Raw genomic sequence first — 25,499 nt, 5'->3', positions numbered from 1 at the left:
AAAACATGCCCCTGGGCCTCCGAACTACACACTGTTAAAGACATTTATACAAACAGTCCATTCTTTTGGTTCAATTTCATGACATGTCAGCAGAGTAAACGGCAGGTATTTGCCGGCCTGACTGTTGAGCAACTCTCTACACTTGTACTTTTTTCCCCCAGAACTTTTATAAGACGGAACTGAACAAGGAAGAGATGTACATCCGCTACATCCACAAACTCTACGACTTGCACCTCAAGGCACAGAACTTCACAGGTAATTCTGTCTTGGGCTCCGGCCGGGGAGGGTGGACCCTGGTGTGTGAGACACGGTAAGTCCTCTCCTTTTTGGAATTAGGGCTCAAGCATTTCTGCTTTAAAATTGAAATTTATTTCTTATATAATTGATTGTCTTTTGTTCTCTGTGTCCCAGCCTCCATATCAGATAAAGAACCACCTATTTTTTAATAATGGAAATTTATTTTAAGCTAGAGGCCCAGTACATGAAATTCGTGCATGGGGGGGGGGGCCCTCACCCCAGCCTGCACCCTCTCAAATCTGGGACCCCTCAGGGGATGTCTGACTACCGGTTTAGGCCCGATCCCCATCTCCCAATCTGGGACTGCTGGCTCCTAACCACTCACCTGCCTGCCTGCCTGATTGCCCCTAACCCCTCTGCCTGCCAGCCTGATTGCCCCTACCTTGCTCCCCTTCTGGCCTGTTCGCCCCTAACTTGCTCCCCTGCTGGCCTGATCACCCCTAACTACCTGTGCCTTGACCCCCAGCCTAAGCCGCAGTCTGGCCTCCCTCTGCGGGAGGCGACCGGGCTGATCAGGGGAAGGCGCCGCCCCCATCATCCTGCTGCTGCTGCCACTGCTGGCCACAGCAGCTGTGAGGCCTGAGCCCAAGGTCTCGCAGCCGCAGTGGCTCATGGCTGCCATGAGTCCATGGCTGCCTGAGCCCACGGCTGCCATGAGTCCATGGCTGCCTGAACCCACCGCTGTCATGAGTCCACGGCTGCCTGAGCCCCAGGCCTCGCAGCCACTGTGGCTTTGTCCAGATGGACGTCCGGAAGATATCCGCCCTAATTAACATATTACCCTTTATTAGTATAGGTTGGATTTATTTATGTATTTTTGGTATTTCATTTTAATTTGTGTGTTGGCTTTTTAACTATATTTCTTAGCATCTTTTTTTCGAGGTTGTTTTGGGTGTTACAAAATGTATCCCTAACTTTTCAGTGTACTCAGAGTTAGTATTTTATCACCTAAAGTGAAATGTGGAAAGTTCACAGCCATGGCAGTCCCTTTGTCTCCCCGCTTTATGTGGTGGCTGTCATACGTATTCCATCTACATACAGTGATGGCCCCACAGACATGCTGAGAATCTTGGTTTCTTAGCTGATCATGTTGCCTGAGAGTTTAAATGGTCATTTTTAAGTAGCTGGTAGCCAGATTTTGAGAGAAATGCTCAACCTAGTTTCTATATCTGTGGGAAAAAACCCCGGTAGGCTTGTTGTACTTAAAGTACATAAAAAAAGAAGCGAGAGAAGCAACGGAGGACAGTTCCTGCAGATATATAGCAGGTCTATTCTGGTTCTCTAAACGAAGTCCAAATCTAGCTGGGTATATTTTGGAGATGGAAAAACTCTTTGATTTGTTTGTAGTTTTTATGTTCCCCAAAGTCATAAGAAATGAGTCCTTTTCCCTATAACATTTTTTTTTTTCTTTTCTATTTCCCCTGTAACATTTTACCCCTCTCCCTTCGATTCTGTGAGTTCCTGGAGAAAGTGAAATGGATGGAGAACTTCTCTGTAGTGTTCTGTGAATGAATGAATGAATACAGGGAACCAAACAATTACATGCAAATCTCTGATGATTCCATCTTCAAGAAAGTCAGCATTCACTAACCTGCCATTGTATATATTCTTACATTCTGGGCCTTTTTCTGGAATACTATGACATTCAGAAAGTAGTGTTGTCCCCTCTTTGTCACAAACTGGCTCCCCTTGAGGGGCGGCTGCAGGGCCCATCTGGACTTTGCTCCCCGCTGCCTTGCAGAGGCCGCCTACACCCTCCTGCTGTACGACGAGCTGCTGGAGTGGTCGGACCGGCCGCTGCGCGAGTTCCTGAGCTACCCGGCGCAGACCGAGTGGCAGCGCAAGGAGCACCTGCACCTGGCCATCATCCAGAACTTCGACAGGGGCAAGGTGAGTGGCCCTGGGCGACTGCGCTGGTGCCTTGGACCCTTCATTCCGGCTCATGGATGCCACCTCCTCCGGTGGGGTGCATTGCCATTTCATGCTTCCTAAAGACTTTTAATAACAGACACGTTAGTTACATGCTGTCTCCATGCTTAAAGCCCCAGTGATCCTCCTAACAGCAGGAAAGACTTTTTAACAAAATACCTTTTTATTGATTTCAGAGAGGAAGGGAGAGGGAGGGAGAGAGAGAAACATCAGTGATGAGAGAGAATCATCATCGGCTGCCTCCTGTACACCCCACACTGGGGATGGAGCCCGCACCTGGGGCATGTGCTCTGATCAGGAATCGAACCATGACCTCCTGGTCATAGGTCGATGCTCAACCACTGAGCCACGCCAGACAGGCATAACTTTTTTTTTTAAATATGTATTTTATTGATTTTTCACAGAGAGGAAGGGAGAGGAATAGAGAGTTAGAAACATCGATGAGAGAGAAGCATCAATCAGCTGCCTCCTGCACATCTCCTACTGGGGATGTGCCTGCAACCAAGGTACATGCCCTTGACCGGAATCGAACCTGGGACCCTTCAGTCCGCAGGCTGACGCTGTATCCACTGAGCCAGACCAGTTAGGGCCAGGCAGGACTTTTAATAATTTACATGTTAATTACATGCTGTCTCTGTGATTAAAGCTGCAGTGATCCTGTTAACAGCAGGTCATAGGGATGAAGTGAGGCTCGGTGATGGAAGGCGGTCCCCGCCGACCTCGGGGTGGAAGGAAGCAAGTGTGGGCGATCACTAACTGTGCCCGTTGGTCCGCAGTGCTGGGAGAACGGCATCGTCCTGTGCCGGAAGATCGCAGAGCAGTACGAGAGCTACTATGACTACCGGAACCTGAGCAAAATGCGGGTAAGGCAGGGCGTGGGCCGCGTGCTGAGCACACATGGCGTCCTCTGCTGTGAGCTTCCCCGTCTGACGTTGTGTCTAGCCCCTCGACATGCCTCCGGGGAGGACTGAGGAAAGGCTTTCTTCGGGCTGCCCAGCTCTCGTGCAGAGAAACGGCTCATTGCTCTGTGGTGCTTTGAGGAGGACACAACAGTGAGCCCTGGACGAGGCCAGCGATCGACAGCCTTCCTCATCTCAGGCCACACCAGAAAGTATATTTTTTTCTGATATGACCAAAAACAACAGTGTGATTTTGATTCATTCACACCAGACAGCTGTTGTTGTGTTGACTGTTGTCTTTTTCGAATTGGACAGTCAGAGGGAAAGAGGTCAGTGGCCCTGACTACCGAGGCAGGTGTTGCAGGGTTAACAGTTCTTGCGGCACTTGAGTAGAAAACCGCTGATCTAGGCTAACCCCCAATCTGAACACACAATCTGAGCCGGGAGTAATACTTCCCTGAGGAAACCCCACACTGGGAAGGGCTTCCCACGTGGACACAAGTCTCTGTAGTGATATATCCTCCTTAGTCCCATAGTCCATGAAGCAAAATAGTAGGAATGGCCAACTGACCCATTTTTTAAATATTCTGGGGCTAAAGTCTATCGTTGTTACCTCTCCTTAGCTTCAGAGATGTGTTTGTATTTGTTAAACCTAAACCAGGGTCCACCCAAGAACTAGGAGTTTGGTGTTCTCTGTGTTCACAAAGGTTTTACTCTCCCTTCCCTCCGACTCAGCCAGGCACCTCCCCCTCCGCCCCGGGCCCCTCCACGTCCTTAAGTTCCTCTGGTCTCTAAAATGGGATCATCAGCTTCTACATTTAAAAAAAGAGGGGATGATGTTGCCTTTTAATTTCGAGGCAGCAGTTGAAGCGATGGTGTCGTTAACCTTTAACAGCTCATGTCTACCCCCTACTCCCCCGCCCCCCCAAAACACACACCAAGAGGTCCTTCAGCCAGCAGGAGTTGGCCGAGTGGTGTTTCATGTCCGGGGATCATGGATAATTCTCCTAACGAGAAAACATCTGACTGGGAATCGAACCACGACCTCCTGGTTCAAGGGTTGACACTCAACCACTGAGCCACGCCTCCTCTGCTTTGGTTGGTCCGTTTATCCCCATCCAACCTGAGCAAGTGTGCACCTCCCAGATGTCCTGAGTTCCGTGTTTGAGGAGAAGCAAGCCCCCAGGTGAGTACACCTGGCACGAGAATTCCCCAGAAAGGTTGCTTCTCACGGTTCATGCTCATTTTTACTTCACTGGGAGGAAAGCATTTCCCCGATGGACTGTGCGCATAGAAACCATCTTCTCCAGCGAGATCATGTCCTAACACACCCAGGCTTTAAGCAGGTCAGCGAGAAGCCCGAGAACGAAAGCGAAGTGCTCCTGTGGCAGAGGACACGTCCCGTGCTGTGAGGTGGAGGAGCTGGAAGAGGGGAGGACTGACCGGATATCTCCTTGCTTCCCCAGATGATGGAGGCCTCTCTGTACGACAAGATTATGGACCAGCAGCGCCTGGAACCAGAGTTCTTCAGGGTTGGATTTTATGGGAAAAAATTTCCATTTTTCTTAAGAGTGAGTCGTGTACTATTTAGTTCGCTTCATACTTCTAATATATAGGGTGTCCCCCCAAAATATATATACACTTTGAATAATTTTAAAGGCAGTGTTTATTAAAATACATTTCATTGTTAAAATTGAGTTATCAGCTGTTAAAGTGTGTCTGCATTTTGTGGGGGGACACCCGGTAGATACCGCGACCCTCAGAGCTGAGCTGTGACTGGCCCTGTTCCCTTTTCAGACAAGTGAGCACAACAGGAGACTTCTCTCTTTTAAAAAATATATATATTTTATTGATTTTTTACAGAGAGGAAGTGAGAGGGATCGAGAGTTAGAAACATTGATGAGTGAGAAACATCGATCAGCTGCCTTCTGTACACCCCCTACTGGGGATGTGCCCGAAACCAAGGTACGTGCCCTTGACCGGATTCGAACCTGGGACCCTTCAGTCCACAGGCCGACGCTCTATCCACTGAGCCAAACCGGTTAGGGCCTTTTCACTTTTTAAAATTTTTTTTAAATTTATTTTTTATTTCCTATTTATTTATTTTTATTATCTAAAGTTTTACATATGTCTCCTTTTTCCCCAATTGACACCCCCTGCACACACACTTCTTTTCACTTTTTACTTTGCAAACCCCATTCTCAGGTAGAATGCCTGGTTTTGAAGACTTCCCCAAGATACCAACCAATCTTGTGGTTTCTGCGTCCTTGAGTTTCGAAGTTTGCCGGATGGATGAGCCACCTTTGGTCATTAGGGTTGTTTCCCTTGGGGGACTGGTTCTTACTCTTCAATTCAGCGGGCCACCCTCAGCGTTGGCGTTAGAGAGAGTGCAGGCCTGGCAGGGGTCCAGGTCCCACACTGCAGACAATGCTGCCATTTCGCCTTTTCCCCCCAGCTCCCAGTCTCTGCGCTCCCTCCCTCCCCAACGGTCTGTCTGTCTGTTCTCATATCTGGGAATCCATTCTTGTGTTGTTTGTTAGTTTTTTAAAATATATTTTTATTGATTTCAGAGAGGAAGGGAGAGGGAGAGAGAGAAACATCAATGAGGAGAGAGAATCATTGATGGGCTGCCTCCTGCACACCCCACACTGGGGAGCCTGCAACCCAGGCATGTACTTGACGGGGAATCGAACTGTGATCTCCAGGTTCATAGGTCGACGCTCAACCACTGAGCCAGGCCGGCCGGGCTGTCCGTTTATTTTGTTCGTCCTTTATTCTGCCGGCAGAACAAGGAGTTCGTGTGCAGAGGGCACGACTACGAGCGGCTGGAGGCGTTCCAGCAGCGGATGCTGACCGAGTTCCCACACGCCATTGCCATGCAGCACGCCAACCAGCCCGACGAGACCATCTTCCAGGCGGAGGCGCAGTGTATCCACCGGGCGGGGCCGCTGCCCCACGAGAGCCACGTGGCAGGCGGGAGGGAGGGCGGGCGGGCGGGCGGGCGACGTCAGCGCACTCCCCTACCGGGCTGCACGGCGCGGGACCCTGTTAGGTTGCCGTGTTCTTCGTCTCCCTCGTTCTTGGCATCTTATTTTAGCTCAACTCCTTCTGAGCAGAATTGTTCTGTTTATTATCATGATGTCAGGGGAAAAGAAATCTCTTAGATTCTGTTTGATTTTTTTCCTTTTAAGAAATATGTTTTTACTGATTTCAGAGAGAGGAAAGAAGCGGGAGAGAGAGAGAGAGAAGCATCAGTGATGAAAGAGAATCATCTATTGGCTGCCTCCTGCACACCCCTTACTGGGGATGAAGCCACAACCTGGGCATGTACCCTGATCAGAAATAGACTGTGACCTCCTGGTTCATAGGTTGACAACCACTGAGCCACACTGGCCACGCTAATTTTTTTCCTTTTAATTAAAACTTATCCCTGACTTTAAAGCTCTTTTTAGTGACTTCCCTTAGAATAATTTTCCCCTGACCTATCCTACGGAAGTGACTTCAGTCCATGAAAATGATAGCCTTATGTTCACTGGAACATACCATTCACCGCCTTTGTCCTTGACATTTTTATTCCCACTCACCCCCTCCAAAAAAAAAAAAAAATCAGTGGTACATCCATGGGCCCTAAAAATTTTAAATGGATACTTTTCCCACAACCGCTGACCTAGAATTCACCTAAGACCTATTGTTTGGGAATGAGTGTTAGGAACTGAGTTCTGGGCACGTCCTTGGAGATGTTAGTTTACTTCCAGCCAAAGGGGAGCAAATGGCAGATAGTTACCCACCCCTTCTCCCCGCCACAGCTCAGCGGGAGCCAGGCTTGTGTGGCGCCTGCCGAGTGAGCGGGGTTTCCTCCTTGACGCTGTGCCCCCAGATCTGCAGATCTACGCCGTGACCCCCATCCCCGAGAGCCAGGAGGTGCTGCAGAGAGACGGTGTCCCCGACAACATCAAAAGCTTCTACAAAGTGAACCGCATCTGGAAGTTCCGCTACGACAGGCCGTTCCACAAAGGCCCCAAGGACAAGGAGAACGAGTTCAAGGTGCGCGCGGGCTCCTGGGCCCCTCGGAGAAACCTTCTCATTTCCTGCTGCTGTTGAATGCCTGGCGCTAGTTCAGGAATCTCCCAAAGTGTATTCTCCTCTTGGGAATAAACTTGGTTTTAATAAGAAAAACGAGCCATAGGCACAGAACCCTGGTTGACAGCGTCAGCTCTTACCAAAGGCAGCTGTGGTTTCATGTGGCCTGGGGTGCTGGTCCTGGCTGGAGGGGGCCGGGCTCTGAAATCCTATGTTCACGTGGACATTGGAAAGGTGGCACAGTGGGCGGGGCTGTGGAGCAGTCGGAGGTTCTGGTGGGTGGGCTCAGGGCTGGCTCGGCAGGTAATTAGAAGGCATCGTTGAGCAGGTCCCATTGCTCTTGGATCTTAGCATCTTCATCTTTAAAATAGAAAAGCCCTTTCTTGCAGGAGGTTATGCTGCTGTGTGCGGCGAGCTAGTACGCGACCCCTGATAGAAGTGAATGGCAAACATTAACCACAGCTCAGTAGCCAGGAAGAGGGGCAACATGGGGGTAACCTGTTCTGTGTTCCACAGAGTCTCTGGGTGGAGAGGACGTCGCTGTTCCTGGTGCAGAGCTTGCCGGGCATCTCCCGCTGGTTCGAGGTGGACAAGCGCGAGGTGGTAAGGACCAGACTTGTTCGGGGAACTTTCCTCTCAATGCTGCTCACCGGGACCCTGCCAGGGTGAGGTGTTCCTGCCTTTGACTAGAAGCCCTCAGAGCAGTGAGTGGGTGTGCATGAGACTGACCACTGGACCAGGGCTCCAGGAGGCCACTCTTGTTGTCCTCATCCAGGGAGCCAGAGGGGTCCTCAGCGGTCCCCAGGCCTCAGCACACAGCACTGGCCCTGCAGTCAGGGGAACTGGACTCCACTCTCTAGTTACTGTAGCTGCACGGTCTTCGTGATCTGATCCCTGGGCGCCGGGCCAGGAAGGTCATCACAGTGTCTTACTCAGTCCCCAGGGCCAGGCCATGAGCTACGCACTCTTGTCCCTCCTCACCAGCTTGGAAAGCTTTTGCAGGAGGCCCTATGACAAGATGTTGAGGGTAGACTTGGACACGGTGTTCTGACTCCAAAGCCAGTGATGGCATCTCTTCGAGCCTCAGTCTCCTGGGCAGCGGGCGGCCCATGCGGAGGTACCTCAGTGTCGGCCGCACAGAGTCCACGCGGGTGGAGGCCATAGTGGCAGGATGCTGGCATGGGAGTCTCACCCAGCAGCCCCGGAGGAGAGCCAGCCAGGGAGCCTAGAACCCAGCACCCAAGAGCTCTCGGGGTGTAAGTCATGCCCCCAGCTCCAGTCCCCAGGGTGGGACAGGGAGAACAGTTGCTGATGGCAGGCACATCCTGTGAGACCCCGGCCTGCTGCCGCAGCTGCTCTGCAAGCCCCCGGCACCTGGGTGTCAGCCACAGCCCTGCAATCCCAGCATCCTTCTTCACGCACGCCTGCCCCCCCCCCCCCCCCCGCCCCGTTCACATTGGGGCGAGGCCAGCCCTGCCTGCCTCCCTCTTCCAGCGGTAGGAGATGGGCCAGTAGTGAGCATAGCCTGCCACCTCTTGCCCGCTCTGCTTGGTGGGTCAGCAAGAGCAGCGCCTGCCCACACTGTCCCTGAGAATGGCTCGTCCTACCTGAAGTCTCCGAGTTGCCCACAAACAGTTCATCACGTTCCGTTAAGCTGGGGAGTTAATGGCATTTCGTTCTGCAGAGCCAGAGAATGCAGGCAGCTCCCTACAGGCCCAGAGCAGTTTGGTCTTGAAGGGTGAGGCCAAGGTCCCCAAGCGGGTGCTGACGCAGCGCACCCGGTGCTTTCCGTGGACGAGGAGAGGCTGCCCGCACAGAGCTCCGCAAATCTCATTGTTGTGCTTCCTTCCAAATGGCATGGGCCCAGCCCACAGAAATGCTCCCAGCCATCCACCGCCCTGGTGACTCGGCGAGCCTCCTCTCCTCCCTGCCAGAGTGCTCAGTTCTGGGCATCTCACCCGTAGTACTCACCCTGAATCTATCACACACATGCACACGCGCACACACACACACACACACACACACACAGGTGCACATGCATGCATATATTAGCACACATGCACACCACATACACGTGTGCACATACATGTACACGGCACACACATGGGCACACATACACACGTACATGCATGTACGCCCATTGGGTGCACACACACGCTCACGTGTGTGCATGTACACCTCTGATAAAAAGGAGCATGCTTAGATGACGATGAGAAGAGCATTACCAAACACAAGCCTTCCAAGCAGCTGCCCACGGTATTGGACAGGCAGCCTTCTATTCTCTCCAACAGAACCAGTCTCTCTGGGCCACTTTGTTCCCTGAACACAGCCCACTCCTAACACCTGTCTGTCTCCTTCCCGCCGCCTGGCAGGCCCCTACCTTGCCTTCATGTTCCTGGTTTCCTGCTTTCACTCCTGCTATAGAGGGTCCTCAGGACCAGGCACACGTAGTCAGCCCTCAATACATACATGCCAGGCTGAGCTGAAACTCCTCATTATCTCGCCAAAATCTAAAAGATTCTGAAAACGGAAAGGTGCTTCCAAAAGTTGGGCTCCAAAATGATAAACGTAACCTGATGGCATGTAAGCCCAGTTATGCTCTTTATCTCACTTAGTGAGATAAAGTTCTTCCCAAACCGGGAAGAACTTTTATGCGTTTATTTGAGTCAAACTGATAACAGTTGGCGGGAAGCAAAAGCTCAATGGATTGAGGAAATGCTCCAGAGAATGCAGTTTTACCACCTACTTTATACATCAGGATAGAAGGGGAAGATGTAAGGAAGTTAACATGCTGCCTGGCCCGTGTGGCTCCGTGGTTGAGCATCGACCCATGAACCAGGAGGTCACAGTTCGATTCCCATTTGGGTCACATGCCCAGTTGGGGGCGTGTGGGAGGCAGCCAATTGATGATTCTCTCTCATCATGGATATTTCTATCTAGCTCTCCCTCTTCTTCTCTGAAGTCAATAAGAAAATATTTTTTAAAAGGAAGTTACATCAAATCCACTGGTGATAGAGAGGTGGGAGAAAGCAAAATGGGGAAACCTCCAACCTGGGATAAAAAGTAAAGGAATAGACACATCTTTTACTCAGGTGGGTGCAGGATAGTTAACAGTCAACAATTAACAATGAGGGGAATCTGTGGTTTGGCTCTGTGGGGAGATTGTGCCCTGAGGGTTTGAAAAGGGGTTACTCAGATATTCCAAAGATATGTTCTCTTACCTTTGTTGCTTTTCTGGGTCTGGAGCTGAAACACAGGCCTAGATATTATCTCTAGGGAGGTGACCTTCTGTTTCTGCTGTCAATTGCCTGGCCAGTTTGTTTAGCCATCAGTTTCCCTATACCACTTGGTGGAGCTTAATGACCTGTCTCACCATTACCCTCCCTTTTATGGTATCCATTCCCTTGCCTAGTGCATCCTATATAAACCAGTCGATTTAGTTTTGCCTGGTTTTGAACTTTATATAACGGCGTCGTACTGTATATATCACATTGTAACTTGCTTCTGTGGTTTGGTGTTTTTGTCTGTAGTGTCAGTCCATATTATTACATGTGACTGAAGTTAGTTTTCATTGCTGTGTATTATTCCATTGTATGATCATACCACACTATACTTGTGCATTTTATTATCAAATGGACACGTGAATTTGGGAGACAATTATGAGCATTTTGGCATGTTTCCTTGTGCACATGGCAGGGTCATAAAATATAATAAATATATCACCGACTTTAGTATGTAATGCCAGGCTGTTTTCCAAGGTAACTGAACCAATTAGAACTTCCAGGAGCAGGAACTGAGAGACTGTTGGTCACATTCTCACGTCCACTTGCTGTCGTCATGTTAATTTTGCTATTTTGGCTGGTGATGAGTAGTAGATCACTGTAGTATTACTCTTTACTTCTTTCATCACAATTGAGAGTCAACACAGTTTCGTATGTTTACTGGCCATTTGGATTTTCCCTTTGTTGAGCGGTTGTTTCAGTCTTTGGCTCATTTTTATTGGGTTGTTTGCCCTTTTTCTTACTGGTTTGTAAGAGATTTAAATATTCTGGACCTGGGCTCTCTGCCAGCTTTCCACGGTGCAAGTTATCTACTTCCTGGCGGGTCCGTCCTTCTCTGTAGAGTGCCTTCTGATGAATATACAGTGTTAATTTTGACATCGTCAGATTATTTTAGAGGTTTTTGGCGTCGGTTTAAAATGATCTAAGCAACCTTCAAAAATTCTGGTTTGTTTCCTTAACCGAATTGTAAGCTGGAAGGACTTCACAGCTGAGAGCTTGGCAGACGTTCCTTCAAGGACAGCGTCAGTGACAATACCCGTCACAGTGCAGCCTATTGGCACAAGCCTCACTTTCACCGTTAGGCGTCCCATGCCGCCTAGAAAGTTTACCTCGCTGTGGTTCTGTTTGGCTGTCCTTCAACACGCAGATCCAGGGCCTGTATGACTATCCTGTTTCCATACCTCCCACTGTGCCCCACCTGTGCACCTTGTGGTGATGTGGCACGTGCAGGTGTGGTCCATGCGGGTCCACGACCCATCTTCCCTTGGGCTGGCAGCTCCTGCAGTCAGAGTACCGGCACGTGCATCTCTGTACCTCCCCCCAACCCCCATGATGCTCTGCATTAAAGAAGCATCTAGACAGGTGACAATAATGTGCCCTGAACGTTTAGCCCTTCAGAAGGAAAAAACAACCCACGGTTTAAAAGTCATCACGTGACTTTTTCTTTTAAAGGTTACGTTGAGTGTTGCAGTACTAATAGATAATTAACGATTACCGATACTCCACACCTAGTTTCACCCAATGACTATCATGACCGTCGCTTTCTAGACTTTACTAACGCAGCTGATTTATCTCACAGTCCTTGTCTATTGCGCTGGGTGCCCTGGGAGAGGTCTGAATGGGAGGGGTGGGGAAGGGGCGGGGCCCTGCTCGTGGGACCCTGGATAATCTCCTCAGACTCCAGCGTGTGTCTGTGCTCATCGGCTCCTCAGGTGGAGATGACGCCCCTGGAGAACGCGATTGAGGTTTTGGAGAACAAGAACCAGCAGCTGAAGACTCTGATCAGCCAGTGTCGGACCCGGCAGATGCAGAACATCAACCCGCTGACCATGTGCCTGAACGGGGTCATCGATGCTGCTGTCAACGGCGGAGTCTCCCGGTATCAAGAGGTGAGAGTGTAAAAAAGAATTAAAAGAAAAAAGAGGTGAGGGTGCCCTGCCGGTGTGGCTCAGTGGTTGAACCAGGAAATCACAGTTTAATTCCCGGTCAGGGCACATGCCTGGGTTGCAGGCTCGATCCCCACTGTGGGGCGTGCAGGGGGCAGCTGATCCATGATTCTCTTTCATCATTGATGTTTCTAGCTCTCTCTCCCTCTCTTTTCCTCTTTGAACTCAATAAAAAAAATCTAATATATAAAAGGCTAAGTGACCAATTGTATGTCCATCTGACCATCCGACCAACCATCTGTTAAAGTGACGCGCACTGGCAATTTAAAAATAAACGTTGACTCGCACATGGGTGATACGTATAAAGCTCTCACTGGCGCCAATCGCACGTGTGTTTCCACCTGTCATTGTCGATCGTGAATTTGGTTGTTTTTGTTGACATTCTGAAGCTGAGAGAAGCAGCATCGTCAACAGAATATATCTGAAGACCAACTATTGGCACAACGTACCTCTGAAATGCCTCAGTGTTGTGCTGCATGCTGTGCGGTCGGCTATAGTACAAACGAGTTTAAAGTACTGTAGTGTTTGGGAATGTTTCAGACAGTTGTCTCTTAAAACAAATGTGAGATCACAGGATTCTGCTTACAGTGAATGGTTAGTAAAACTTAGAGATGGCAAACTTGATAGCAGTTTTCATTTAGGAATGGATATTATTGAACTCCCCTGTGAAATTATTTGTAACGGATCTATTATTGAAGCTACCTTTGGAAATAGTATATCGATAGATAATATTAAAAATATATCTAAATGTGCGATTCTTTGTCCAAAAACTGAGCACGTTCATAAATTAAATGAAGAAATTTTGAATATACTCGATGAAGATTTTTACACCTATTTGAGTGACGATTCCATCGATTCAACGGATGATGCTGAAAACGAAAATTTTTCCATCAAATTTCTTAATAGTATTACTCCTTCGGGAATGCCATGTCATAAATTTAAATTGAAAGTAGGTGCAATCATCATGCTACTGAGAAATCTTAATAGTAAATAGGGTCTTTGTAATGGTACTAGATTTATTATCACAAGATCGCGACCTAACATAATTGAAGCTGAAGTATTAACAGTATCTGCAGAAGGAGAGGTTGTTCTGATTCCAAGAATTGATTTGGCCCCCTCTGACACTGGCCTCCCATTTAAATTAATTTGAAGACAGTTTCCCGTGATGCCAGCATCTGCAATGACTATTAATAAATCACAAGGACAAACTCTAGACAGAGTAGGAATATTTCTACCTGAACCCACTTTCGAACATGGTCAGTTATATGTTGCTTTCTCTCGAGTTTGAAGAGCGTGTGATCTTAAAGTTGAAGTTGTAAATACTTCATCACAAGGGAAATTAGTCAAGCACTCTGAAAGTGTTTTTTTTAAATATATACTTTACTGGTTTTTTACAGAGAGGAAAGGAGAGGGATAGAGAGTTAGGAACATCAATGAGAGAGAAACATCGATCAGCTGCCTCCTGCACACTCCCTACTGGGGATGTGCTCACAACCAAGGTACATGCCCTTGACCAGAATTGAACCTGGGACCCTTGAGTCCGCAGGCCGGTGCTTTATCCACTGAGCCAAACCGGCTAGGGCTCTGAAAGTGTTTTTACTCTTAATGTGGTGTACAGGGAGATATTAGAATAAGTTTAATCAATTTATCAGTCATTGTTTTTATCAATGTTTTTATATCATGTTTTGTTTTTATATCATATTTGTGTTGTTTTTATATGTGTGTTGTTATGTTATTGTTTATTAATCAATTTATGTATTATTTTCATATACATTTTACTGATTTTCTTTCATCTCTGACACTTCTATTATAGAGAAAGGGTGAATAGTGATATTAAAAGATTTCTTCTAATTAATTTCCTTTCAATGTGCTAGAACCCATGCACCTGGCCACTAGTATATATATAAATTTTTTTTAAAACAGAGGTGAGGTTTAGGGATTGTTGTTTGAAAATTTTCAGAGGTGATTTCTCAGGTTTTCGGGAATCTTTGTTCAAAATATGCACGCATGTCAGCCTGCTAGCACGGGCTGCTGTTGGCACGGAGGCTGTTGTTGGGCAGAGCAAGCACATCATTTGTGAGGCATGATCCCTCCATGTCCCCATGTGATATTTTGAGGATAAAAGTGTGTGTTCTTGGACGAATAAAAGTAGTGAGGGCATGTTTAACAGATGTCTACCTAAAATCATTGCCCTGAGCAAGGAGGCTCATGGCATAGAGAAGTGCGATCTTGTCTAGGAGATGCCTTAGGTCGACTGTGTACCTGCCCTCTTAGTTCTCAACAGGAAGGCACAATCGCTTGGAAGCGGAAGCCAGCGCCTTGGTCACACTGAACCTAAGGCAACTGATTGAAGAGTGTGATGCTGTAAAGCTTACTCATTTGGCTTTGCTGTTGGTTTGTTTTATCAAAAATACTTACACAATCTCTGATCTTCCTCGGATGGTCCGTTCCTTATATTTCCATTCTGACCAGCCGCCCACATGAGGCATCCCTCCACCTGCTCCCCAAGCAGGGTATACAGTGGTGTCCTGGTTCACGGCAGTGCTGTTTCTTTAAAGGGACCAGGGCATTCACAACAACAGGGTCTCTCCCTTCCTTTGTAACTCCCGAAGTACACTGATTATTCCTCCTCTCCCTAGGCATTCTTTGTCAAGGAGTATATCTTAAGTCACCCTGAAGACGGAGAGAAAATTGCCCGGTTACAAGAGCTGATGCTTGAGCAGGTAAGGAAGAAGCATGGCTGGGCTGAGAAGGGGCGTGGCCAGACCAGGGCTGCAAGGGGCAAATGACAGCTGCTACTCAACTCAAAGGAATGAAGCACTGTTGATAGTTGAACAAAGGAAACTTGAAGGTTTATGTTCCTCTCTTTGGGGGATCCTCGTGGCAGGAAACCTTGGTTTACATCAGGAGCGGTTCCTAGATACGCTATGAGTGAACAAGAATAAACTTTAACAAAAACAAGAAGCATAGCAGTTAGCATAGAATTCCTGTGCACTTTGTACTTCCTCCTTGATGGACTTTGAAAATCTGGGGGCCAGTGGATGGGCACAGGAGAACCTGAGGGGAGAGAGAAGAGTAACGTGGAAAAGAGGGTGCCCCCCAGAAAAGAGATCCCTCGGGGAACAGCGCCCTATCCTGCCAACAGGGGGCAGCCCCGTCCCATCTGGGGAAGCGCAGGAGGAGCCAAAGGGACATGTAACTGCTTATAAGGTTATTAGAGAGCTAGGATACGTGGGGTGGCAGGAACTTCGAGTCTTTGGAATCAGAGACCACAGTCTGGATCCCCACTGTGTCCTCTACTCGCAGGATGGTTCTGAGCCTCGGGTCCCTGCCTGCACAGTAGGGACGGCTCCTGTCGTGCTGGGTTGAGAGGAATGAGCGCTAATGCATGCAGACCATGTGGGACTGTGCTTGACCCCAGGAGGCACTCCGTGACTTACTCATCCATGCGGACTCTCTCCTTGTGTGTTTCTCCAGGCACAGATTCTGGAGTGTGGCTTGGCCGTGCATGAGAAGTTTGTACCTCAGGACATGCGACCCCTTCACAAGAAGCTGGTGGACCAGTTCTTCATGATGAAGTCGAGTCTAGGGATACAGGTAGGTCCACAGTGTCCATGCCCCAGCACTCTGACCTTTAGCTGGTTTTAGAGGGCCGAGGCGGTGGTCAATGGTGCCATCTTGTGGTGCTTCTACCAAACTGCACCATCTGACCGGGAGTCCTCAGATATTAAAACTGCATTGCCATCTTTTGGCCACACTCAGCTTTTAGGAAAATGAAAAGTAAGCGAGAGAAAGCTTAATAAGCCTGGCTAGTGTGGCTCAGTGGTTGAGTGTCAACCTATGAACCAGGAGGTCAGGGTTCGATTCCCAGTCAGGGCACATGCTTGGGTTGTGGGCTCATTCCCCAGTGTGGGGTGTGCAGGAGGCAGCCGATCAATGATTCTCTTTCATCATTGATGTTTCTGTCTCTTTTTCCTTCTCCCTTCCTCTCTGAAATCAATAAAAACATTTTTTTTAAAAAAGAAAGCTTAATAATACTGAAACCTACCATAGTAGCCCTATGTAAAGATTTCAAGATACTCAGCACGCATATCTAATATATTGAAATATCGCATAGGTTATTTTGCCCACACGGTTCCTCTTCTGAAGGGTTTTCTGCATTACTCTTAGGAGTTCTCTGCTTGTATACAAGCCAGCCCAGTCCACTTTCCTAACGGAAGCCCTCGTGTGTGCCGGAACTCGGCGCCCGCCTCCATGAGCCCAGACGGTTCCCGGGTAATTCCCAGGCGCAGGTGAGTCATATTCTTCATTCTACACTTTGGCACCCACCCCCGCACGATGATCTGGAATGGTCTGCTCCTCCTTGCACAGTTTTTCAAATCCGCTACTTCTTAGTGAAATCATTAACCGGGGGGGGCAGCTGCAGGCAGCTGCTGCTGGTGAGCCATCCACAGCATGAGGAATAAATACACGCAAACATATGACTAGATCAAGGCAAACAGGAGACGCCAAAGAGGGTGGATATATTTGTTTTAATGTTTTTGTTGATTTTAGAGAGAGGAAGACGTAGAAACATCAGTGATGAGAGAGAATCACTGATCGGCTGCCTCCTGCACGCCCCGTACTGGGGATCAAGCCCGCCACCTGGGCATGTGCCCTGACCGGGAATCGAACCGGGGACCTCTTGTTTCAAGGGTTGACGCTCAACTACTGAGCCACACTGGCCAGTCTAGGGCGGATATTTTCCCCTTTGGTTTAACACCAGGCCAGCGTGGGAGAAAGCGCAGCTCAAAGACTGAGTTAACAGCCATTTCTCCCCCCTCCGTCCCCCACCAGCCCGCTGAGTTACCCGGCCATCAACCGGTACTCCTCGTCGTCGCTGTCCTCACAGGCCTCCGCTGAAGTCAGCAACATCACCGGGCAGTCGGAGAGCTCCGACGAGGTCTTCAACATGCAGGTGCGGGACTCGCGTTCTGTCTTTCCTGTCACGCGTTTCCGCCTCCGTCCCAGGCCTGCCTCCTCTGGGCAGTGCTGCTGGGCAGAGCCTGCGACGAGACCGGGACTGGAGGGTAACCTGGGAACACTGGCCCTGGTCTCTGGGGCCTGCAGAGCTGGTCCAGCCCCACTCACTGTCAGAGACAGGGACGGGCGAGGGAGAGCCCGGCGCGCCCGGTCCGCTCTGAGCCCCTCTGGTCCGGTCTCCACATAGCCACCTCTCAGCATCTCCACGTGGCTTTTTCCCCTGTAAGGATACATTGTTTACGGGTCCATTATAAAATCTCTTTCTTAGGTATGGCCGAAAATTTCTGCAATAAAGAGTCTTTTTGCCAAAGAAAAAATAGAGTTTTAGGGATTTTAGAGTTAGTGTAGCTCTTGCAGCAAAAAATTTTATTTAGACACCACTACTGTGGCATTTATAACAGCTCTGTAAGGCTAAGCTGAACTTTCCTCTCCACTGTCTTTGAAGAAGAGGCCCCATTCATATTGCCAGATGCATGCTTTGAACACATTTTTGGAGGAAGTGGGAAGATGCATTCTCTGCCTCTTAGAAGCACTCGCCTGCTTACGTGGCCGGTGTCCTGCTTGTCTTAGGTGGCCTGCCAGTGGTCCCCAGGCACACAGATAGCTGGCCAGCATGAATGCCTGCCTTGGGCAGGAGTCAAAATCTCAAGTTCTTTCCTTTTAGAAAATATTTTTAAAAATTGATTTTTAGAGAAGGGAAGGGAGAGGGAGAGAGAGCAAAACATGAGAGTGAGAGCAAAACATTGATGCCTCCTGCACGCCCCCTATCCCGGATCGAGCCACAGCCTGGGCATGTGCCCTGACTGGGAATCGAACCAGCGACCTTTTAGTGCACAGGACGACCCCCAGCCGAGCCACACCAGCTACGGCTCAAATTCTGGATTAATTCAGACAGGTCTTCCTATCAGTTCGAGTCAGTCAGATTTTTCTACGCATCAAAATGGCCTTTTTCTTTGCTGTTAATTTGAAAAAAACACATCAGTGATTTTGCTTTGAACATGTCGGTGTGGCGCAGCTTCTGAGCAGCCTGTGATACAGCTTCCCTGTGTTACAGCCAAGCCCGTCTACCTCAAGCCTGAGTTCCACCCACTCCGCCTCGCCCAACGTGACCAGCTCAGCTCCATCGAGTGCCAGAGGTCAGCGCCCGGTGCGGTGGGCTGACGGGGCCCCGGGAGCCGCCCAGCGCCTGGGAGCTGGGGTTTCCGTGTCCCGATCTGTGGCCGCAGCCACGGCACTCGGCTCCCAGCTGCAGACGGTGGCGCCCCCTCACTGACCATCCTTCCTCTCTTCCAGCTTCTCCTCTCTTGTCCGACAAACACAAACATTCCCGAGAGAACGCCTGCCTGTCCCCCCGGGAGCGGCCGTGCAGCGCCATCTACCCCACACCTGTGGAGCCTTCGCAGGTAACCCTCCGGCCGGGACCCTAGAAGACAAGGGAGGGTCGGAATGGCTCACATGTCCCCAAAGAAACACGGTGGCTTCCAGAGGCAACCCGTGGGCTGCGTTAGCTGGCGAGTCCCGCCTGCAGGGGCCAGGGAACAGGGGTCTGCGCCTGTCGGAGGGAGTTTCTGCCCAGCCTCTTCCTCAGCAGACACATGGTTGTTGCCTGAGAGTAAAGCCGAGAAGGAAGCAAGGAATGGTTCCCCTCTCTGATCTGACTCTGCATTCTTTTTTTCTTTTTTAAATATGTTTTTATTGAGTTCAGAGAGAGGAAGGGAAAAGAAGAGAGAAAGAGAAAGAGACATTGATTTGTTGTTCCACTTATTGATATGTTGATTGGTTGATTCTTGTATGTGCCCTGACTGGGGAGCGAACCCGCAACCTTGGCGTATTGGGAGGATGCTCTACCCAACTGAGCAGCCCGGCCAGGGCAGCATTTGTATCTCTAAAGAGCACCACAGCCTATCTGCTACTTACCATTTGTTTTTTCCTACATTTTATTGTGAAAAGTTATTTACCATTTTTATTTAAAATCTAAGCCGAACTTTTGAAACACTGTGTTCTCTTTGTCAAAACCTAAGGCTCTTCCCTTTTTCCCCCCTTACATACAATTAATTCTTTGTTCCTAGGGACCTCCGATATCATACAAAATATTGTTTTGAACAAAAAGTTTCCATGATGAGATCATCCTCTCATTTTCTAGAAGGTCCCCCAAGTCAGCCTGTCACCCCATAACCACAGATCCTTGTGCCTTCCAGAGGCTGCTGTTCAATCACATTGGAGACGGAGCCATGCCGCGCAGCGACCCAAACCTGTCCGCACCTGAGAAAGGTAGGCGGCAGCATCGTCAGCCCCGGACTGTGCGTGGGCCTGTCTGTCCTCATTGCTCGTCTCCATGTGTCTGTGTGGAAGGCATGTCTCAGGTCTGGAGGATCAGGACAAGGTGCCCTGTAGGGGATCAACAAAGACAGTCGCTCACAATGCGGTCTGTGAACGCTGTCTTTCTGTCAGGTTTAACAGCAGAGCCTGAGCCAGTTAGGGACTCCTCTGGGAAGTGGCTTTTCCGTGAGTCCCTGAGGCCAGCCCTGCCTTCCTGCGACGGAGAGGCCCATGAGGCTGCGTGCTCCGCACAGGGACGCACACCTTCCCAGAGAAGTCCCCCCCGCCCCCCCATGGCCCTCACACAGCTCCTCTGCCAGCGCATGTCCTGTGTGGTGACTCAGGTACTGTTGAGGAGTTGCAGTCCAGTGCGTAATGGAGTGCCCTCGGCCTCAGGGTCACACAAAAGGAGAGGCAGACACGTGCATTGCAGCGAGCAGCCCATTAGTATCAGTCTGTGCAGTATAGTGGGGACTTCCGGGGTGCGGGGCTGGAGGAGCCAGGCCCCCACTGGCTTCTTTCTGGGCCAGCCTCGCAGAGCCCAGCGGTCCCACCAGCCCCAATCAGGAGTCACTAATGAAATGTCCCTGAAAAGACTGGAATCGCCCTCATTAAGAACTGGGCTGTGTTGTCGTGGAGTATCTGGTACAGTGACATCCAAACTGTCCTCGGGAGGTCACATTAGTGAGACCGCAGCCCCAGTTACTAGTATTTTAGAATAAAAATGTGGCTTTCATCTTACAAGTCAGTTATTGATCTCTGTCTGGAGAATGTAGGAATATGGCCTTTTCCTCATCCTGCTACCAAAGAAAACCACAAAGCAAACTGAAAAGGAACCAAGGAAAGGTATTTCAAGAGCGGTCATTGCATCCCATTAAATGCACAAGGACCTTTGGTGGCAAAATGTTGGCATCCTAGCCACGACCACCAGGGGGCAGTGCCTGCGCAGGGAGCAAGCTGCGGGACCCTCCTAGGCCTGCCTGGAAACTGCAGCACAGCGCTATTTATGACCCTTGCCTCTGGCCGCCTCCTGTCAGGGTGGCTCCATATTTCTGCATCTCGCTGAAGCATGCAGCAGGCAAATGAGAAAAGAGGAAGATGCCAACCCAGGCGAAGTTCTGTTGTAGGACGTGCCTCAGTAGAGCGCATTGATTTCGGGAGCTGGGGCCCTTTTCCCAGAGTGGGTCCCCTCTGCAGGCGGTGTGGTAGGCTGTCCCTTCCCCGTGATTCTGCCAACGTTTGTCACCGCCTTCCCCCTTTTGAGTGCCACGTGTCCACAAGTCCCTACGAAAGACAGTTTTGAAATAGTCTCGTGGCTGCATTCTTTGTCTGCCCTCTAGCATCTGAACAGGTTTGTAGTTCTATCAAGGCTCTGCGCTACGTGTGAGGCTGTGGTTCTGTGTGACTGTGAGTGCAGTACACAGACCCGGTCTCACCTAGTTAAACATCAGCTCTCACGGTGAGGGAGGCAGGCAGAGAAAGGGCCAGGCCTTAGCAGCTTTCGTGTGTGTGTGTGTGTGTGTGTGTGTGTGTGTTTAAATCCAGTTGGTTTCTTTCATTCTGGGTAACTGATTCTTTAAGGTCTCGGGTCCGAAGGGCAGAGTGCTTTAGCCATGTTGTTCCCTTCCAGCTGTGAACCCCACCCCTAGCAGCTGGAGCCTGGACAGTGGGAAGGAGGCCAGGAGCATGGCGGAGAGTGGGAGGCTCCTCTCGCCCCCTGTCCCTCCGCGACCCGCACTGACGGGTGGGTATATGACACGTGTGCGTAGTCGCTTCTCTGCAATAACCACTGCGCTGACTGCTCCCGCTGTGGATTGCGCAGAGAACGGCAGGGGGTGGTCCTGGCGCGGGGAGCCTCCGTAGCTGCCTAACGCATGGGCGCTGTCCCTCTCTCTGCTGAACTGCTTTACACTGCGTTCCTCGTGAGCTCTGACGGGAGCGCGTTCTCTGCACGCTGCGGGCTGGCACTGCCCTCCTAGCCACCTCCTCCTAGCCATCTCCTTCCCAACACTTAACGCAAGTCGAGAGTAGTTTTGAAACTATGAATACACCCAGCCTCCCGGTAAGAGGAAATACGATGCCATTGCCTCTGTGGGCTTTCCTGGAGGGTCCGTTTCATTTGCTTCATTTTAGCATCTTTTTTTTTGTTTACTAAGAAGAGGAAAGTGACTTTCTTTTTATGTACTTATTTATATACACATTTTTAAAATTGATTTCAGAGAGGAAGGGAGAAGGAGAGAGAGATAGAAACATCAATGATGAGAATCATTGATCAGCTGCCTCCTGCACGCCCCCTACTTGGGATGAGCCACAACCTGGGCACGTGCCCTGCCTGGGAATCAAACCGTGACCTCCTGGTTCATAGGTCGACGCTCACCCACTGAGCCACACCAGCCAGGCAGCCTTTCTTTTTTAAATAAAACTCTGCTGCCAGGTTTTCTGTCGCTGCCATAGTTAAACGCCACCAGCAGGGTCTGAAAGGCTGTGAGAGCTTTAAGCAGAGCAGGAGCCACTGGGCTCAGCTGTGAAGTGCACCAGTGTCACTGCGGCCCCCCGGTGAGGACTCGGCCCCCAGGTGACTCGTGTTCTGCCGTTAAACCTGGTTGTGTGGCTGCAGGTGGGAACTTGAAAAGCATTTCAGCAGCTGTCAGTTGGGGGCGGTTCGGTTCCTAGGCCCATTCAAACCTGTAGACAAGGGTCCTGGCAGGGCTGGCGTAGGCTCCGTGCGAGAACGCCTTCCTAAGCAGCAGCTCTGTGAGCCTGAGCGGGCTGGTGCACAGGAGGGGTCACTGCACACGAGCCAGGAGAGGCCCCGGCGCACACGGGTGACTGACCTCTGCAGGGTAGCGTGGTGGGCTGCCTCCCTTCCGCGCAGATCCTCCTGGTCTGTCCTCTGTCCTCATCTGTGCTCTCTGTGGGGGCAGGGGGGTGTCTGGACTGTCTGTCTCCGCTTCAGCCTTTCTGTGGTTTCCTGTGAGTTATCAACCTCCCGTGACAGCCAGTGGAGCGGGGGGTGGGGGGGCGGGCACGGGCAGCTCTCCACAGAGCAATAAACCCCGAACTCATGAACCCCGACTTGGTGGAATTAGGAGAGGCTTCTGCACTCTGCACAGAGCAGTTCATCCATCCACGTGCTGGGTCCTGACGTGGGGCTGGGCCGGTGGGCAGGAGGAACACGCCTGTCTGCCCAGATGATGAAATCTAGGGCACCACCCCCCTCCCCCACCCCCATCCTCCATCCCCGGGACCAAGGGGGACCGGAGTACAGGCATTAGGGCGCTAGTGGTCATGGCCAAGGTTTTCTACGGTTTGCAGTGGGGGGTGGGGGCATTCAGTCGGAGGCTGGAGTCCATGTGCCTCTGGACCTAGTCAGTCTGTGCTGCTCAGGGCCCTGGGCTTCCCTTTGCCGCTCAGGCCCAAGCCAGCAGCGTCTGTGGAGACCGCTCCCGGCCCCCCACCCCCACAAGCACCTGGGCTTTGGAGCAATGGAAGGGACGATGGTCCCCTCTGGGGCCCTGCCACTGAGGCTCAGGCATCCCGCTCGGCTGTGGCTTTTCACTCCTCTCCCAGTCCGGACGCTGCCAACCTTGGGTGACTTACGCCCCCACGCCCCTGCCCAGTCCTCCTGCCCAGGGCCACCTGTGGGTTTGCACACGCAGAGGGCATGCTCGGGGGTCAACCGCCCGGTGTTTCTGAATTGAAATTCTCTCTCTTTACAGCTTCGCCTGCGAGACACACGGCGCCGGTCTCCCCCTCACCTGCCGGGCGGTCTCCGTTGAAGGTATGGCTCTCCTTTAACTGAGCCTGGGATGGGCCCCATGTTCCCTCCCCCCTGAGGAGCCCCCTGGTCCGTTAGCAGGGCTTTCATTTGCACGGAGCAGGCAGAGAAGTGGGGGGCAGCGTGAGGAAGGCGGGGCGGGAGCAGCCCTGGGGGTGCCGCCTCCGCTGACGCAGCCCGTGTTCAGGTTATTAGCCTCGCTCGCTCGCAAATGGTGCCAGTGAGGGTGTGCAGCCTGGAGAGAGACGCCGAATTAGGAAAGAAATATGGTCCCAGTGTCACCTCCTAGGACCATGGTCGGCAAACTGCGGCTCGCGAGCCACATGCAGCTTTTTGGCTCCTTCAGTGGCTCTTCCACAAAATACCACGTGCGGGCGCACGTACAGTGTGATTGAAACTTCGTGGCCCATGCGCAGAAGTCGGTTTTCAGCGTGGGCAAGTCCATTTTGAAGAAGTACTGTTGATATTTGGCTCTGTTGACTAATGAGTTTGCTGACCACTGTCCTAGGACATGTTCAGCCTGCCCTGGTTTAAGAGGCATTAAAACGCACAACACCTTGAATCGACATCAGGATCAAGGTGTCCGAAATAGTGCTCTGGGCCTTTTGCCTTCTCATCAGCCTCGCCCACTCTGACAAAGCCAAACCCAGTTTCTCTTTTCCTATTTTCTTAAAAAAAAAAAAAAAAAATGTTTGTATTGATCTCAGAGAGGGAGAGAGAGAGGTAGAAACATTAATGATGAGAATCATCGATTGGCCGCCTCCTGCATGCCCCACACTGGGGATCGAGCCCACAACACAGGCATGTGCCCTGACCAGGAATTGAACCCTGACTTCCTGGTTCGTAGGCTGATGCTCAACCATTGAGCCTCACTGGCCAGGCTCTTTTCCTGTTTTCTACCAAGACTTTCGAATACATTAATGAAAAGCCAGGCAGTGCAATGACTTTTTAAAGCTTTAAAGATCAGACGTTTGTCCGGGTCTGTAGACATGGGCTATTGGACATCTCTGAGCAGACACAGTCAGTCCCTCGTGGAGTTCAAGGGTAGCCGTCCAAGGGTAGATGCCCAAGGGTAGGGTGTCAGGCTGAGGGCAAGGCCTGCCAGTCCGTGTGGGCGTGGTGCCCAGAACTGCTGCCCGGAGGCAACTGCAGTGGAAAGAATGATTTCATCCCTGAGTGACGGGGACCTACACGCTCCCTGTCCCTTGCGAGGGGGAGAGGTTTCTAGGTGACATCAAAGGGAAACAGGTCCTGAGCCGTCCGAGGCAGCAGCTGCTCATAGAAACCGAGACTCTGAAACGGGAAACCAAAAAGAGGGAGGAAATCGCAAAGAAGCGTGATTTCGTTCACGTTGCCCACGTTTCCGACAGAGCCAGTTCCCTGCTGGTTTTGTTGTCTCCGCCATAGCGGTCCTGAGAAAGCCCACGGCCTGTGCCTGCTCTGCAGCCGGGACTGTGGTCCCGGTGTGACGGGAGGGAAGCGACATGGCCGTGGCGTTTCCACAGCTTCCCACCCGCCTCGAGCTCCCTCCCACGCGGCGCTACGGACCAATACCTGCACCTTTCCCTGGATTTTGCAGAGTAGTAATAAGACTGTACGTCTTAGAGATTGGCTCTTAAGAACAGAAAGAACAAAGGGATGGAAATGTTGAAATAGCTGAGTGGATAGTGCTGTGCAGCAGACCTGCATCCGTCCTCACTGCCCGCCTCTGTGGCCACATGGTCACAGTGGGGTCGCAGTGATGGCGAACCTATGACATGCATGTCAGAGGTGACACACGAACTCATTTTTTTGGTTGATTTTTCTTTGTTAAATGGCATTTAAATATATAAAATAAATATCAAAAATATAAGTCTTTGTTTTACTATGGTTGCAAAGATCAAAAAATTTCTATATGTGACACGGCACCAGAGTTAAGTTAGGGTTTTTCAAAATGCAGACACGCTGA

General features: G+C 50.6%; 1 protein-coding gene across 3 annotated transcripts in view; it reads left to right on the top strand.

Moving 5' to 3' along the window:
* The window catches only part of DOCK4 (dedicator of cytokinesis 4), a 197,137-nt gene that overhangs the window by 168,655 nt on the left and 2,983 nt on the right, over positions 1 to 25,499 (top strand). For 2 of the 3 annotated variants that reach the window (XM_070424803.1, XM_070424804.1), the window contains 17 exons: positions 162 to 255; positions 2,039 to 2,187; positions 3,003 to 3,089; positions 4,592 to 4,696; positions 5,912 to 6,053; positions 7,003 to 7,169; positions 7,722 to 7,808; positions 12,199 to 12,375; positions 15,072 to 15,155; positions 15,910 to 16,029; positions 16,603 to 16,724; positions 17,269 to 17,389; positions 18,509 to 18,590; positions 18,748 to 18,857; positions 19,653 to 19,725; positions 21,404 to 21,517; positions 23,493 to 23,554. In XM_070424803.1, coding sequence (XP_070280904.1) covers positions 162 to 255; positions 2,039 to 2,187; positions 3,003 to 3,089; positions 4,592 to 4,696; positions 5,912 to 6,053; positions 7,003 to 7,169; positions 7,722 to 7,808; positions 12,199 to 12,375; positions 15,072 to 15,155; positions 15,910 to 16,029; positions 16,603 to 16,724; positions 17,269 to 17,389; positions 18,509 to 18,590; positions 18,748 to 18,857; positions 19,653 to 19,725; positions 21,404 to 21,517; positions 23,493 to 23,554 — 1,896 coding nt within the window. The remainder of the gene's footprint in view (positions 1 to 161; positions 256 to 2,038; positions 2,188 to 3,002; positions 3,090 to 4,591; positions 4,697 to 5,911; positions 6,054 to 7,002; positions 7,170 to 7,721; positions 7,809 to 12,198; positions 12,376 to 15,071; positions 15,156 to 15,909; positions 16,030 to 16,602; positions 16,725 to 17,268; positions 17,390 to 18,508; positions 18,591 to 18,747; positions 18,858 to 19,652; positions 19,726 to 21,403; positions 21,518 to 23,492; positions 23,555 to 25,499) is intronic. The other variant, XM_070424805.1, reaches the window with a different exon arrangement.

This window comes from Myotis yumanensis, unplaced genomic scaffold (assembly GCF_028538775.1).
Source record: "Myotis yumanensis isolate MYYU_CA2020_CCGP unplaced genomic scaffold, mMyoYum1.0.hap1 SCAF_9, whole genome shotgun sequence".
NCBI lineage: Eukaryota > Metazoa > Chordata > Mammalia > Chiroptera > Vespertilionidae > Myotis > Myotis yumanensis.
This window is presented reverse-complemented; position numbering and strand designations above follow the sequence as displayed.